General features: G+C 39.2%; 1 protein-coding gene across 4 annotated transcripts in view; it reads right to left on the bottom strand.

Annotated features, from left to right (window-relative positions):
• Window positions 1-17068, bottom strand: part of MAST4 (microtubule associated serine/threonine kinase family member 4) — a gene marked incomplete at its 5' end in the record, with an annotated part of 581401 nt that overhangs the window by 247978 nt on the left and 316355 nt on the right. For all 4 annotated transcript variants that reach the window (XM_081231058.1, XM_081231059.1, XM_081231061.1 and 1 more), the window contains one exon: window positions 12702-12737. In XM_081231058.1, coding sequence (XP_081087184.1) covers window positions 12702-12737 — 36 coding nt within the window. The remainder of the gene's footprint in view (window positions 1-12701; window positions 12738-17068) is intronic.

The raw sequence follows: 17068 nt of genomic DNA, 5'->3' as shown, positions 1-17068 counted from the left end.
CGGTATTCCCATAATGGCTGGAATTTCAGTGGGAAGTCACTAGACTCCTGCATTTGAGAAACTGGATGCTGTCCCTTTTTTACAGTATCTTAATATACACATGCCTTCCTGGCAGCAACATTGCCTTCAATATAATCTGAATATTTCTGGTGATGGAGGCCAGGGAAAATATGGATAAATAAAACACAAATAATTTTCAAACTTTCTAGATTGCTTCAGATTAACAGCTAGAAGTTAATAAATGAAATCCAGTGTAATGTCATGCCCAATCCTATTTTATCTACAAGTGACATTTATCACTTCATCAGGAATGTGGTAAGAAAACTGTTTGAATCAGAGTTAGCAGGGCTCCTTTCACGAACTTCACCATCCCCCCATCCTCGCTAGCTAGCTAAAGAAATAATACTTATCCAAAAACAATGCAGAAATTCCTCTCCCACCTCAAGAATTAGGATCCTGATAAACACCAAGAAAACTGATGAAATCAACAGTTTGGGGGCAAAAATACAGTAAGGGGAACTGAGGCTAGGAGTGAACCTTTAAAAGCCTTGGTAAATATTTGAACCCCCTTAAAAATAAAATAAGGAAAAGCATACTCCATGAGAAAATACATTTCATACACTTTTAAGTAAGTATAAATGGATGGCATTAATTGCCTTCTAAGTTCCTCAAGCAGTAGATACCTTTTAGGATCTCACACCATTGTGACGTTAAATGAGACACTTAGAAAATGACGTCCGCTTGTCATAGATAAAATAAATCCTAAGAAGCTATATTTCCCTTAAATCTGGACCTCCATGAAAATGTTTATCTCTAGGGGCTAGCTGTGAATCTGGAAATGCAGAGAAACAAAAGTAGCTCAAGACAGATAAAGAAAGCTTTGGGGGGCTTCCCTGGTGGCGCAGTGGTTGAGAGTCCGCCTGCCAATGCAGGGGACACGGGTTCGTGCCCCGGTCCGGGAAGATCCCACATGCCACGGAGTGGCTGGGCCCGTGAGCCATGGCCGCTGAGCCTGCGCGTCCGGAGCCTGTGCTCTGCAATGGGAGAGGCCACAACAGTGAGAGGCCCGCGTACTGAAAAAAAAAAAAAAAAAAGAAAGCTTTGGGACTTTTCCTTATCCTACACAGCTGTGTGGAGTGGGTCCCCAGCTCAACACCAAGTACATAAGCTCAGTCCTGCCCAGCAGTTTTATAAACCTTAGCTTCTCCTTCCTTCAGGTCCACAAGCGCAGTCCTAAAGCAGCCTCACTCATCCTCCTTTCCTCCCAATTCCCTACATTACGTCACAGAATCAGACGCTAAACAGAGAGTGAATCCCCATATAAAGGACTTTTCTACCTTCCTGCTTCACACACCCCTGAAAACATGTTAAAGAGTCAAATATATAATCAGGACGTTTTTAATCCAAATTTCCTAATTATTCTTCATTGCTATATGTCAAATCTATGTCCATCTGTGACACATCACTATGTGTCAAATCCACATCCTTTAATTCTGTTCTTTTCACTCACAGTCAAATACATACACCACTGGCCTAAGAACAATGAATGTCTGATTGAAGCTAAGTATTAGTCCTTTTTTGGAAAGACAAATAAGTTCCCTCTGGTGTCAGCTGCATTAAGTTCATGAGCACTACACATCTTATCACCGATAGCAGCATGTTCCTTGCTCTGTTTTCTAGTCAACTTTCTGAAACAATGGTAAAAAGCAATGAAGTACTCAAAACAGTGTTTTGCTACCAAGATGGCGTTGCTGCTGAAACTACATGTTAGCAGGCAGAAAATGGTAACGACTAACACCACCTATGGTATCAGGAAAGAGAGTTGTGAATAAATAAGGGAGCAGTTAAAGGGGGCACAGTTTCAGAGTCTTCAGCTCACAGAAAACATGCTTTGGGGAAAAGATGTCAGGGGCACAGCAGACTAGTTCTTCTGTAGGTCTTAGAAGGAAATTCTCTTTTCTTCATTATCCTTGGACCAACCTTTCCTTTCTGATACACTTTAAAGAGCAGTGATGGGGGGGTTCCTGTGGAGAGGGTCTCTGCATCACTTAGGATACTGTGTAGCTACAGCTGCACCCAAATGTGTGGCTTGAGCAAAACAGTGTATTGCTTGCTCACGTAAAAAAAGGTTCAGAAGTAGGAAATCCACAGCTGATGTGATGACTACCAAATCATCAGATTAAACTACTTCTACCTTTCAGTTTCCTCATCCTTAACAGGTAGCCTACCCTCACATTCTACCTCACGGACCAATATGGCTGCTGGAACTCTGACCAACACAAACGCATTCCACACAGAAAGAAAGAAGTAGAAGAAAAGAAAAAGGATCCTCACCAGCCGTCTATCTCCCAAGTAACGTCTGCTTAGATCTCACTGGCCAAAGCATAATAGCCTATTAGGGAAGGTGTGAGGGAAGGTGGCTCGTAAGTATATTCTTTTAATTGAGTGCTTTACCACCCCAACAAAAATTACTTTTATCAGTAAAGCAGAAGGGGGATCAAGGATACTGGGGATACAACTGGATGTCTCTGCTGGTGCCCTAGCTGTTGTTAGTTCTGGGCATGAGTCCAGTTCCCATAAGAATCCTTGAGGCACATGAAGGTCCAGCCTTGTTTACCAAAGGGACACCACTGCCAAGTGGGGCGACAGCCTTCCAGCAAGGAAGAGCACCCTTGCTCAGAGTGCCCCTCTGCATCGCCCCCCAAGCACCCTGACGTGGGAGGGAGAAAGCTGCCATGACCTCTAGTCATGGGCAGCTCCATTTCCCCAGCTCATCTCAACAACACTCTAGGCTGTGCTCTGAAGGGGCATCTGTAAGGTTGAGACACCAGACCCCATCTCAAAGAAACAACGTTATAAACAGTGCGGGAGGTTTCCAGGCTTCACCACAAAGGCCTATTTCACAGGTAATGTAGTAGAAACAGTATTCATTGGCCATCAACCAAAGTGGAATTGATTGGATTTCGACAGATTAGTCTTTGCTCTAATGAGGTGTGCAGAAGAGCCTGAATAGAAGGAAAAAGAAAACAGTAGCAAGAAGCAACCCCTATATCTTCCTGGCTTTGTTCTCTGGCAAATGCTCCTTTCAACTGCTCTCTCCCTCACAAGTTACTTGTCTTATCCCTGTGTTTTTCCCCAGTCCCTTCTCTCTAGCAGCAGGGCTATGGAGCCCATTCAGAGGAATTAGTGAGAAAACGAGGAGACATTGAACAGACCACAACAAGCTTAAGATGACAGGTAGAATCTACCTTCCAGATGTGAGCAGTGAGGATGAGAATGGAGGGGCACTATGCATTAAACTGTGTCCCCCCTAGAGATGCTGAAGTCCTAACCACCAGCCCCTCTGAATGTGACCTGATTTGGAAATAGAATCTTTGCCAATGATCAAGTTAAGATGAGGTCATTAGGGAGGGTTCTAATTCAATGGGACGGTGTCCTTATAGAATGGGGACACAGGAAGTCATGCGCACAGGGGGAAATGCCAATGTGAGGGTTCAGGCAGACATGGGAGCCATGCATGTACAAGCCAAGGAGCGCTAAAGCATCAGAAACCACTAGAAGCTAAGACAAAGGTCTGGGATGGATTCTCCCTCACAGCTCTCATTAGAAACCAACCCTGTCAACGCCTTGATCTGGGACTCCTAGCTTCCGCAACTAAAAGTTTCTGTTGTTTAAGCCACCCAGTTTGTGGCACTTTGTTAGGGCAGCCCTAGCAGACTCAGTACGTGGTGTGGCTGAAGCATCTTCACCCACCTTGCTGGCCCAGGCACAATGCTTCCTTTCTCTCAAGCATCCACCTCCTGTGTGGGCCTCAGGTGGCCTCTCAAGGCCCTTAGTTTTCAGCCACCATCATTTACATACTTGGGGCTCCAGCCCTGCGGGTTCCAGGAATATTCACTGACGGCTGGGCTAAGAGTGAGTATCCCCCCCCCCCAAATAGGGCCTCCCCATTCCCAACAAGGATCATTCACCACTATGCAAGATAATGTGAAGTCAGGCGCTGCTAAACAGAGTACCTGTGTTTCAAAGGCTGTGCCCATGACAGAACTGCCTGGAGATGCAACTGCCTCTGGCTTAACGTAGAAACAACTGTCTGAGCCAAAGCAGAGTGACGGTAAAGGATCAAGCAGCAAGAGGCATTGCAGTCACTCACTTCTGAGGATTCAACCAAGTCAGCCTACTCTGCTTGTCAAGATCTCTCAAACACGTTTCTCTGCTTCCGTAACACCTGTCTTCTCTTTCCCTCTCCTGGCCTTTTCACCACAGGATCTGTCTGGAAGACACTGGGAATGACAGAGGCTGAAAAAGCTGTGAAGAAAGCTAAATCTTTCAATGATACAAGTGACCTGGGGGAAATCTCCCTTCTATGCATAGCCACTCTCTATCTTTCACTGTTTTTAATAAAAAAATCTATGAAGGGGATAACAGAATGAACATCTACATCACCTGAATATCACCTAATCAACTTGATAAATCAAACACCATTGAAACCCCCAGCACTCCTTCCTGATCTCAGTTCCCCTCTCTCTTCCCAGAGGTAACCACCAACATGAACTTGGTGTTTCTTATTCTCATGCAAGCCTTTATACTGTTACTAGAAAAACAACCCTCCTAAAATCAGAGTGCTCCTTGGTCACAGTCCCACTGGTTACTTTTTTTTTTTTTTTAACTCTGTCTCTTTCCTTTCTTTCCCTCGTCTAGAAAAAGACTAATTATCAGATAAATGTACTCAAACCATGGGGATCACAATTGTCGATAGCTTAATCTGATTCCTGCCAACAAGTATCTATTTTATTTACTGCATTACCTCCCCTCTCCCCTCAATAAAGCTGTGATGTAGGGAATTCAAGCCAGACCAAGAGGAAATACACTTTGAATAGTTATCTATTTCTGGCACTCCTCAGTTCGAATTGGTAAACGGAAGCCTGTTTCACCTACGCTCAAAATTCTCTAACAAACCAAAACAAACAAATTAGAATTTAGGAGAAGAATAACTGCACTCCTTTATACAGAGAACTGGAAAAACATGAAAACATTGATCAATAATGAACCCATCACTCTTACCTGTTTTCATAAAAGACAAACGCAAACAATAAAATAAAACTGCACTAGACTCGGGCTTCCCTGGAGGCACAGTGGTTGAGAGTCCGCCTGCTGATGCAGGGGACACAGGTTCGTGCCCCGGTCCGGGAAGGTCCCACATGCCGTGGAGCGGCTGGGCCCGTGAGCCATGGCCGCTGAGCCTGCACGTCTGGAGCCTGTGCTCTGCAACGGGAGACGCCACAACAGTGAGAGACCCGCGTACCGCAAAAAAAAAAAAAAAAAAAAAAAAAAAAAAAAAAAAATTGCACTAGACTCAAATACATTAAGTGGAGGACCCAACATCTACCACCATATTTGGAGCCTGGCATAGTCTTATTGGAAGTTGGAACAACTTAATGTAGGAATACAATAATTGCTCAGTCAACTAACTAATGGGTTAGTCCATGAGTATTAAACAGTAAGGGAGGTACATGATTTTAAAACACACATAAAAATATTTATGAAACAACTGTTACATGCCAGGCATGGTTCTAGGCATGGAGGAGATAGCAGGGAACAAAACTCCCTGGCCCTAGGGAACCTCCACCCCAGCAGGACAGCACGTGCAAAGTTACACTAATGACATATTCTGAGGAACTCTGGGAAACCCTCCCTGATCAATAAATCACTCTACAAATCACAACTTGGATAAGAATGGCCACAGTGCTGGTTTCTGAGGAAATCTTATAAAACCCCAAGTGTTAAAGTCAAGCAAAGAAAATCTGTTCTATTCCCTAAAGGAATATAGCATCTCTTTGTTGACTAGTGGAACCTATGAAAATGTGTTGTTCAGAGTGATTTCCCACACATAACAAGTAAGAACTTTTCTGAACTTAACCAAATATCGCCAACAGCTGTAGAAAAAACGTTAATATTTGGAATTTTATAAAACGAATTACTGAAAGTAAGGAAGTGGGTCAGGAACCTAAACAATGATACATGACCATTAGAAACAGCCCAGCACTTAGTTCTCCCGGCTGTTTCTGTTGGAAGACACAGCAAATTTTGTGGGCAAGCAGGGCACTCGGCTCACATATGACTGGTCTGCTCCAGAAGTGCTTCCTAGCTGGAAAGAAAATGGACTCCAAGAATCAATAAGCATCAAAGAATGAGGATTTAGAAGAAAGCCTAAAATACACTAAAATGCTGATGGGGACTCTCTCTACAAGGTGAGATTATGGATGAAAACTTTTCTTCTTCATACTTCTCTATTTTTCTACAATGGAAATAATCAGGAAAAATGATCAATGCTTTATGATCTAAGAATTCTCACAGTAAAATAAAATGCTATCCCATTTCTTAAATGCTACAAGACTACAACACTGAAAATACCCGAAGGAAAAATTATTGAATGCATCAAAAGACACAAGTGAAAGCTAAATGCTCTGCTTTTTTAAAGTGTCTTTTCTCTAAGTGATAAGATATAGGGAAATTTTGAATGCATTTTTTTTCCTGTGTTTACTAGTTCTTCCACAATGATTCCCTGTGTGATTGATAGAAGTATTGCTTAAATTATTATTTTCTACAAAGGCCAATTAGCCCTAACTTAATAAGATACTATAAATCCTACATTATTACTCAAAAAATAGACCACAATAATAGACCACATATCAGTTCATTCTCCAACAACAAGTCTCAGAAATGCCTCCTAGACTGAATTATTTCCCTCTTTGAAAGGATCCATATAAGTTCAGAGAGGTCAGAATGTACAAACTCTTCTGAAATTAGCTATTTCAGCAGAACACAGGTCCCTGGTTCTCCACTGCTGCTACTCTGTGAGCAGATCAGCGCCAGGTCTGATGAGTCAATGAAAGGATGTGGTAACAGGTAGAAAATGGAGAGCAAGGTGGTTTGGTTTTTAAATCTCTTTCATATGACTTACACTGCAGGAGTAAAGTATTTCCTGATGATAGAAACACAACTGAACTCAGGACCAGCTATCTGTTTTACGACAGGTTTTTAAGGCTTATTTTAAGATGCGCTTTTCCTTCCTTCGGCTCTGAACCCCATTTCCCAACAATCAAATGGTAGGTTATGAAGCCAGAGAACAATTTGTTACGTCTATGAATCCCTCTGCCTGCAAGGCCAAGTTTCATCAGCACCCCCCTCCCGCTGCTGCAAGCAACTTGAAATATATGACTGTGTTCTTAGGTTAAGGTCAGTGCTCTGGGTTACAAACACGGGCAGAATGATTTCTATATGGGCAACAAAAAAAGCAAGAGCTTGGGCATCCTCAACAGAGTCATTTACACTCTACAGAGAAGACAGATGAGTGGGAGTCGCCCCCAGGTGTGAGGCGATGGAAGCTTTGGGGCTCTCAGGAGGTTGCAGTTCTAGGACCACAACCAAAAGAAGCCAAGAATGAGAGGAAAATTTGAAATATGTGAGCCACAACCTTTGAAAGTACCTACAACCCTCAAGCACCTACTTCCCTCACTGGTCAGCTTCATTTCTTTTGGAGGCAGTCCTACCAGTGGCTGGCTAGAGAGATTATTTTCAGCCTTCATTTTGAAGGCTCCTGCTGCCAACACCTGTCTCGATTGTCACTGGCTGACCCCTGAAGACGGAGAGTGCGATTCCCCAATATTAATGGACCCCAAGAGGACAATTCTTTCTGCCAGGCTCACAATGGGTAGGAAAGCCTTCAACTACCTGGCATTTCTTTTAATCAGTTATACTGCTTTGGGGCTCATTTTACAAAGCCATCTGGCTTTGCAGACATCAATGCAAGGACTATGAAAAACCCTCACTTTTTACTGCGGCCCCAGAAAGGGGAGAAAATCCACTTCAAAGTATGTTAAGCTCCCAGGGTTCTGGTGTAGAAATGTCTTGCTCCGATTCTTCATTGTTCAGACATCCAAGGAGCCTAGCCATCTAGGACATAAAAGAATTCTTCTGAAAGCACCATGTAAAATAAAGTGTTTGTTCAGTCACAGTGTCCCTACAAATGTGATCTTATGCTCCATGGCGGGGTGTCTAAGAAGATGAAAATGAAGGGGTCTCAACAGAGCTAGTGGAAACCTGGTCAGATAAATGGGAGGTTGGGAGACATGAGCCGTCCTAAATTGGAGAACGCTGAGGTGCCCACCTTCCTATGAATATTCTACTCATTCTCACAAAATGTTCCACACCTCAGTTTGGCATTAAGGAGAAATGCTTTGACTTTTTTTCTCACTACTGAATACAACTGCAATTGTATTTAAAATATCTTTACTTTCTATTGCTTTGACAGGTTCACTTTTGAAGTTGTCTATTCATACATTTCAATAGTCCTATCCCTTTTTAAGAGACAGTGAGCTGGCTTTTAACAAATCCAATACTAGGAGAAGGGGCCAATGGTATTTTCTTTTTTTCTTTTTTTCGTTTTTTTTTTTTTTTTACAAAGAGTTATTTCATTCATCAGAATTTAAATGCTAGCAGAAACTACAAAACTCTAGGAGACTGACACATCAACATTTAGATGTATAAAAATACTATGAGGATTAATAACTAGCACCCAATTTTAATGTACCATTTTAAAAAGTTATCCTCTGACATAACTAACCTGGCAGTTAAATGCAGCTGGAGGTTCATGTCACCAGCTCACAATAGGTTTCTCAAAAGAGGCAGTTATTTCTCTTTTAAGGAATTAGGGTCATTGACTACTGACCCAGTGGCTTCATGCAAATAAATGGAGCAGTCTCAACACATTTCTTAATGGCCAGAAGACCTGACAGCAGAAAGGACAAGTGCTTAGGTCACAACTACAGTTGATTTATAATTTCTGCAATGAGCCCAGGGACAGGGTGGGTCTTCATTCCAAAGGAACCTTATCTTCTCTGGTGATAATATATCTGACTTCCAACAGACCTGTTCAAGGTGAAGCAATATAGAAGTCTCATCCTTGCATTTGATCTGCTGCAGCAATATTTTGTTCTACCTCTTACATGTCGGAGGCTTAACATATTCTAACAGTGAATTAAGGCAAAATATAGGAAACTGGTGATATTGTATTTTGAGACAATTTAAGATAGTATCACGCATACGAAGGTAGTATTTAACAAGGGTAACATTTTAACAAGAACAAGAGAATCGTATTAAATTAGAACAGTATTAAGTGAAGTTACATTTTACTGTGGCCATTTGTAACATTTACAAATCTTAAATTGATAATTAATGTGTGCAAAATATTTACCTTGATTCAGTTTTAATTTTTAGTTGTAAGACTTTTTTCATCTTTTAAAAGTACAATGTCACATAAGGTTATTTTACTTCAGTTTGATCTAGATTAAGAACACCTATGAATTAAGGTGGGTTCTGGCCCTAAGGAATACTGCTTTGAACATAATACCTGAAATATTTTTGGAGGTACATCATTGCTCTTTGGCCAACACAGTAATACCATCACTTGCTTAGTATCTTCACGTAAGGTGGAGAGGCTGAATATAACTTTAGTTGATTCACTTAAATCCACACATACGATTATTTTTACCCAATGCTTCAGTTGTGGGGTATTTCCTTCCTCATTCCTTAAGTCCCGTGAACACTATTTTAATTATTCTAGTGCTTATATCTTCCCAGTTTATCACTTCAAGTCCTTGAAATCACAGTGACTTTTTGGCTATGATGGCACACTGGCGGCAACTAGAGTTCTTCTAGCTTCAAAAACAAAAAACTCTGTTTAGTGCCTGTGGACTCTACTACAGCCACTCCAACCCCTGGTCACAAATGGTTATGTTTGTTTTACAAAAAAGGAGAAGCTCTCCATTCTAATTTAAACAATTCTATCTTCCAGAGTCTAAGCTTGGGCAGCCCTGGATCAAGTTAAAGGCTTAAATATTTGGCATATTATAAAAGAAACATTCCTTTATTATTAATCTTATGACATCCTTATTCCTTGTTTATTTACTGTGATTTTAAGTTCCTGTGAGAGCCTACATATACTTAAAAACAACTTTATAATTAACAATACAGAATTTACACACATGCAGAATTATAGTTAAAATATACTCTATATCTTTTTTTAAAATTAAAGTACAGTTGATTAACAATATTGTGTTAGTTTCAGGTGTACAGCAAAGTGATTCAGTTTATATATATATGCATATATATGTGAACATATACTCAGATTCTTTTCCATTATAGGTTATTACAAGATATATTCAATAAGCTTAATGGTAATTATAAGCTTGTTCAAAGGCTCATAATTAGCATTTCCTCTGTCACTTAAATTTCCACTATTGGCCAGCAAAAATTCCTTCAGTTCTGTTCATCTCTTTATAGCTCCACACACTATTGAAAGCATCCCTTCTCTTTAGCAAAAACAAAACAAAACCAACCAAAAACCAAAAAAAAAACTGTTTTGAAACCAACAAAATGTTCCCTTATCCCAACTGTAGCAGCCAGTTATGCTCCCTGTGCTATACAGTAAATCTTTGTTAATTTACATATTGTAGTGTATATCTGTTAATCCCACTCTCCTACTTTATCCCTCCCCCCTTTCCCCTTTGGTAACCATAATTTTGTTTTCTATGTCTGTGAGTCTATTTGTTTTGTAAGTAAGTTCATTTGTGTTATTGTTTAGATTCCACATGTAAGTGATATCATATAATATTTGATAAATATAAAAATATACTTATGTTACCATCTTTGTCTATTTTGATGATGATTAAAACTTAAGTGCAGGAAACACAATTTGAGTTGGTCAAAATACAGCTTATTAGGAAACATGAGAAATGTGATATGCCTTTTATGTAGTACAGTTTATATCATGTGTCAAACTTTGATAAAACATGATTGACTCATTTTTAAAAACATAATTATATTTTTCAAGTATATCACTCAATAATCATCACAATATATTATTTCACCATTTCCTTTTTGGCTATAGAACAAATTAATGGCTTTTTTTCTAATTAACCAAGTAAACATGGGTAGAAGAACCTACATGGGGATGTCCCTTTACTTTCATAAGCAAAATACAGACCTCATGTGTAAATGCATATGTGTTCATTTGTGAGACAATATTACCATTATTTTTAATCACAAACAGTTTTAGAGTTTAGCTCCAATATTTCAAATGCCTTTAGGGAAATGTAAAGGTATTTATTACCTTAATACTATAACTAAAGTTTCCAAAAAAGCTATTAAGAATGTCAGGGAAAACAATTAAGTTAATATCACATTAATATAAACTTAATGTTAAGAATTGTCAAAAACATAAAGTATTAGACAACTTTACCTCAAATTCCAAATGTGACAATTTCTTAAGTCAACATTTAAATTTTAGAAAAACCAAATCATAAAAGATTACAAAACGCATAGTTACAGTTCTTTGTTCACATTATCATACTTACACACCCCTCAACCAATACAGGTATGGGTATACTTTATAGTTCGTTACATAAGCAGAAGTACAAATTATTTATAAGTTCACTTTAGCTTTATTACAATCTAATTTTTAGACAGATTAAAATATGTCATGCCTGAATCCCCATTTTCACATCTTAGGGTAATTGTACAATTATCACAAAGTAAAGTCACATTTAAAGAATTAAAGTTCACAGAAAAACCTTCAGGTAATCAATAAATATTTTCCAATTAGTAACATCAAGTAAAGAGATCCCCAAACTGAGAAATAATTTTTGGCTTTATTTACATGTATTATTATATATTATCTTCAAAATATTTAAGATAAAACTCTGCATGTTTAACTTTTAAAATTTAACTTAACCAGATCAATGTGAAACAAAAAATAAATGGCTAAAAACACCTATGAAAAGTGTGAAAAGCAGACCAGTGAGGGAGAACTTACCAGACATTACAACTCACTAGAAAGCCACTGCATTCAAAACAAAATGGTGTTGGCACAGAAATAGACAGAGATCAGAACAGAGAGGCCAGAAATAGATACAAATGTATATGGCATCTTTATATGTGACAAGGGTAACATTTCAATCCCATGAAAAATAAAGTTTCTCATAGTAACTAGGACTTAAGTAACTGGTTATCTAGGGGGAGAAAAAAGAAAGAAAGATAGAATCCTACCTCATATCATGTGCAAAACTTAAAACTGGAGTAAGATTTCAATGCTTTTAAAAATGGGGAAGAATATTTACAAGAATACTTGTATGACCACGGGATGGACAATACCGTCCTAAGCAAAACAGATAATAGAAGCAATAAAGAAAAAGACAGACATAAATAATTACAAAACATAATAATAAGTAAGGATTTTCTTTTGGTAAAAGACATCATACACAGAGACAAGAACTATAAAGAACAATAAAGCTATATTTGCACATATGTAACGATAAAACACAATAAATACCTCCCAGAAATTGTGACGGGAAAACACCATCAAGTAGAAAAATGGGCAGTGAAAATAAATAGGAAATGAAGAAAAGGGAAATTCAAATGAACAATAAACATATGAAAATATATTTAACATCAGAGGTAGTCAGTGAAGAAAATGTAAATTAATGATCAGAGATAATAAGATTGGCAAGAATTGAAAGGAACAGTGGCATCCAATGCTGGTGAGAATGCTGGAAATGGGCATTCTTATGTGCAAATGTGATACGCTATTCCTTTGGGGGAAAAAAGCTAGAAATATATATTAAAATTAAAAATACACATACCGTTTGACCAAGCAATTCCACTTCTGGGAATCTATCCTATAGGGAAAAAAAAAGGACCAGTATGTAAGGACATAGGTACAAAGATGTTTACTGCAGCATTGTTTGTCGTGGGGCAGAGGAAGAGGGGGGACTGGGAACAACATGACTGCCCATTAATGAGGAAATGTTTAAATGAAATGTGGAATATCTATAATATAGAATATTATGTATTATTAAAAAGAATGAGATAAATCTGTACATAGTGACTTGGAAGGCTGATAAGGTGAGAAAAGCAAATTGAAGAGCTATACTTCCATTATGAGAACGGCAACAACCACCAGAAAACAATGGACGTGCAGACACTCACATGTACATGGAGTAAGGAATGGAAGAAACACAGACCAGGCTAACAATGGCCACCCAGGATTGGGAATGGGAACAGGGAATGGAAGGGATGGGGATTATTTACTTCCTCCTAGTGTTTCTCTGTGCTGTTTCACTAGTTACTATGAACCCTATATTAATTTTACAACTTTCAGAATACATTTAAGAAAAAAATATTAGCTTTTATTAGTGGTAGTAGAGCAGAAGTACTTCCAGACATTCATCTGTAGTAAAATAATAGCCATTAAATAAATATTCCCTTCTTTGCTTATGCCAGTCACGGCAGAGTTCTTTTTTTTTTTTTTTTTTTTGCGGTATGCGGGCCTCTCACTGTTGTGGCCTCTCCCGTTGCGGAGCACAGGCTCCGGACATGCAGGCTCAGCGGCCATGGCTCACGGGCCCAGCCACTCTGCGGCATGTGGGATCTTCCCGGACCGGGGCACAAACCCATGTCCCCTGCATTGGCAGGCGGACTCTCAACCACTGCGCCACCAGGGAAGCTCCCCACTGCAGTGTTCATTTTTGATGGCTTGCCCAATATCCATTCTGTCTCTCTCCCATATGTGTATCAGCCATGTGGTTTGGGTGGGGTTGACTCCACCCCATTCCCAGAAATCCCTGAATGGTCTAAGCCAGTTCTGTCCACCAGAAATACAATTTGGAGTCACACAATTTTAAATTTTCTAGTAGTCACAGTAACCATGAAAACTGCTGGCAGCCATCTATGAGCTAGTAAGGAAGCCTGCCCTGGGATGAGGGAGAGACTGGGTCCTTGTGTCAACACTGAACCTCTGAATCAACCCTTGCAAGAAGCCTGGACTTTTTAGTTACATTAGCTGGTAAATTTCCTTTATTTTTTTCAGCCACTTTGAGGTAGGTTTTCTATTACTTGCAATCAAATGTATTTCAGATGATAAACTCATCTATGGACTAAACAAATACTTCCTTCTTAAGAAAAATAACTCAAATGTTCAACATTTCTTCATTTGTAGTCGAGGCATGCTTTTGTTAAACTAGCCTTACTTGATAACACCTTTAGGCAGCTTCTGAAAACATGCCCAGAGAAGATTTCCAAAGACGAATTCCTGATCATGCAGGGTAACTTTGCATGGTTACAACTCAGAGTATTTCTCCTTAAGACAATATAGACATGACGCGTCAGAGCAATCAATTAGCTCCACTCTCATTCCACTCTCTTTGTTGACCCTCCGTTTCTAGACCAGTGTGTCCCACCTTTGGCACTATTAACATATTGGGTAGATAAGTCTTTGTTGGGGGGGTGGTGTGTGGTTTCCTGTACACTGTAGGATGGCTAGCAGTATCCCTGGCCTCTCTCTACCCACTAAATGATAGGAGAAATCCCACCCCCCCAAGTAGTTGTAACAATCAAAAATGTCTCTAGACACTGTCAAATGTCTCCTTAGGGGATAAAATCACCTCTGGTTGAGAACCACTGTTCTAGACCAATAATTAGTTCTAATGTAGAACTGACCTTCATTGTTTTACCACATGATGGCCTCCCCCCGCCCCCCACCCCGCAAGTGTCCCCTGCATCACAATCTTTCCAGGCATTATGGCCTTCTCCTCGACTAGACATGAATATGTGAACCTTGTCTGGCCATGCTCTTCCTCCTCTAATCCCCGCTTATGCTGAGCCTGAGCTCTCCACTGCAGGTCTTCTTTCTGGAAGAAATGTAGCTAGTCCCCTCTGACTTCAGCTTGACATCATTACCTGACCTGCTCCCTGAATCACCCACCCAACCATTTCTTTGCGCTTCTCTGAGGGGATATTTGCTCATTTGTGGTCACTCATTCCTCAATTCAGCCTTCCCTGGCTGGGTCAGCCACCTCCTCCATCAGTATATCGTGGGGGACAATTCCATCCCAGTCTCTCCACATTGAATCAACTCACACATTATTCTCCCTAATTCATCCCTAAGACTAAAGATAGGTTATAACCACTGGAAAATTCTTCATAGCTTCTCAAATTGATTGACAGATTTAATGCAATTCCAATAAAAATCTCAACAGGCTTTTTTGGATGGAAATTGACAAACTGATTCCAAAATTAAAGAACCTAGAATAGTCCAAACAATTTTGAAAAAAAAAAAAAGAACAAAGTTGGAAGATCAACACTATCTGATATCTGAACTTATTATAAAGCTACAATGACCAAATCAGTGGGGTACTGATATACAACAAACAGGCCATGAACCAGAATAGAAAGTCTGTAGACAGACACCCATACATGGACGACCAATTTTCATCAAAACTACAAAGAAATTCAGCAGAGAAAGAACAGTCTGTTCAACAAACGGTGCTGGAACAATTAGATACCTGTATGCAAGAACATAAACGTTGATCCATATTTTACCCATATACAAAATTAACTCAAAATAGATCATAGATGTAAAAATCTAAAATTTTAAATCTAAAATTATAAATCTTATGGAAAGAAAAAGGAGAAAACTTTTGTGACCCTGAGTCAGGCAAAGATGGCTTAGACGCAACACCAAAACCATGAGCACGTACAGAACAAATTGATTATTTATACTTCATCAAAACTAAAAACTTTTGCTCTTTAATAGATGCTGTAAAGAGATTGAAAACACAAGCCACAAGCTGGGAGAAAACTTACCAGTCATGTATAACAGCTTTATTTATAATGGTCCCAAACTATAAACAACCAAAATGTTCATCACTAAGTGGATGGATAATCAAACTATGGTGTATCCATCAATAGGATATTACTTAGAAATAAAAGTAAGGAACTATTAACATATGCTACAATAGAGCTGAATCTCAAAATAATTATGCCAAGTGAAATAAACCAGACAAAAAAGGGTACGAACGGTATTGTTCCAGTTATTTAAAATTTTAGGAAATGCAAACTAATCTTTAGGGTTGGAAAATATTAGTAACTGTCTGATTGGGCATGTGAGGGTGAGGAGGAGGTAGCAATTACAAATCGGTAAGAGGAAACTTCTGGAGGAGATGGATATTTCAATACCTTCACTATGGAGTCTGTTTCGCAGGTGTGAATATATATATATATGTCAATTTATGAAATTGTGTATTTTAAGTGCAATTTATGGTATGCCAATTATAGGTCAATCAAGCTTTTTTTTTTTTTTTTTTTTTTTAAAGGGGAGAGGGGAGCACTGTTACCTGTTGGGGAAAACATTAAGTGTTAGACCATGTAGGGTTATGCTGCTGTTGGGACACCCTAAATTGGTTCATGCTACATGGGATTTCATGAGAGGAAGTGGTTTTGTTGTTTTAATTTCTTTTGTGGTTTAATACAAATAGAATGCACAATTCCTGGGTACTTAACATAATACAGCCTAGGTGATGTTAAACAGTAGATAAAAGGTCCATGGGTGGGAAGAGACTACACAGAGCCTTGAGAAATACCAATCTGAACTATGTTTGCTTTAATTCTCCTTTTAAGTATCTCCCCATATAACCACCACCATCACCACCCCCTGCTGTGGTCTTAAGGATGTGTCCAACCAACATCTTCCAGCAAAAAAAAAAAATTAGAATAGAGCCAAGTGGCCTGAATTCTCAAAGATAATAATTAAGTAACATGCTTTTTAACAGATGTTTGATGACACTATTTTTCCCCATGATTCTACCAGAATCAGCTGCATTTACATACAAATTGGTAATACCTTAGAATCCCAGCTAAAAAAAGCCACCGTTGTTCCCCTAAGACATGAAACCATGTACTGATCTATTAATTTCATTTCAGTGTATGATGTCAAGTGCATTTTAAAAATATACTCCACGGCTTCCAAGGGCTTCCTTAATCCACAAGGACTGGTTTTAGAGTTTAAACGAATTTATCATAGACATTAAAAAACCTTCTGCTTATTCTCCCAGGTAATTGATTCTTGATTTGTTAAAATACTAAACACTATGCTTTACACCCTGAAATACCAAACTCCTGGTGAACTCACTCATATGCCCCATGCAGAGCAAATCCTCTCAGCCAAGAGGCC

Source organism: Mesoplodon bidens, assembly GCF_964165515.1.
Source record: "Mesoplodon bidens genome assembly, chromosome: 4".
Taxonomy (NCBI): domain Eukaryota; kingdom Metazoa; phylum Chordata; class Mammalia; order Artiodactyla; family Ziphiidae; genus Mesoplodon; species Mesoplodon bidens.
The sequence above is the reverse complement of the archived record's forward strand: the minus strand, read 5'-3'. Positions and strand labels throughout refer to the sequence as shown.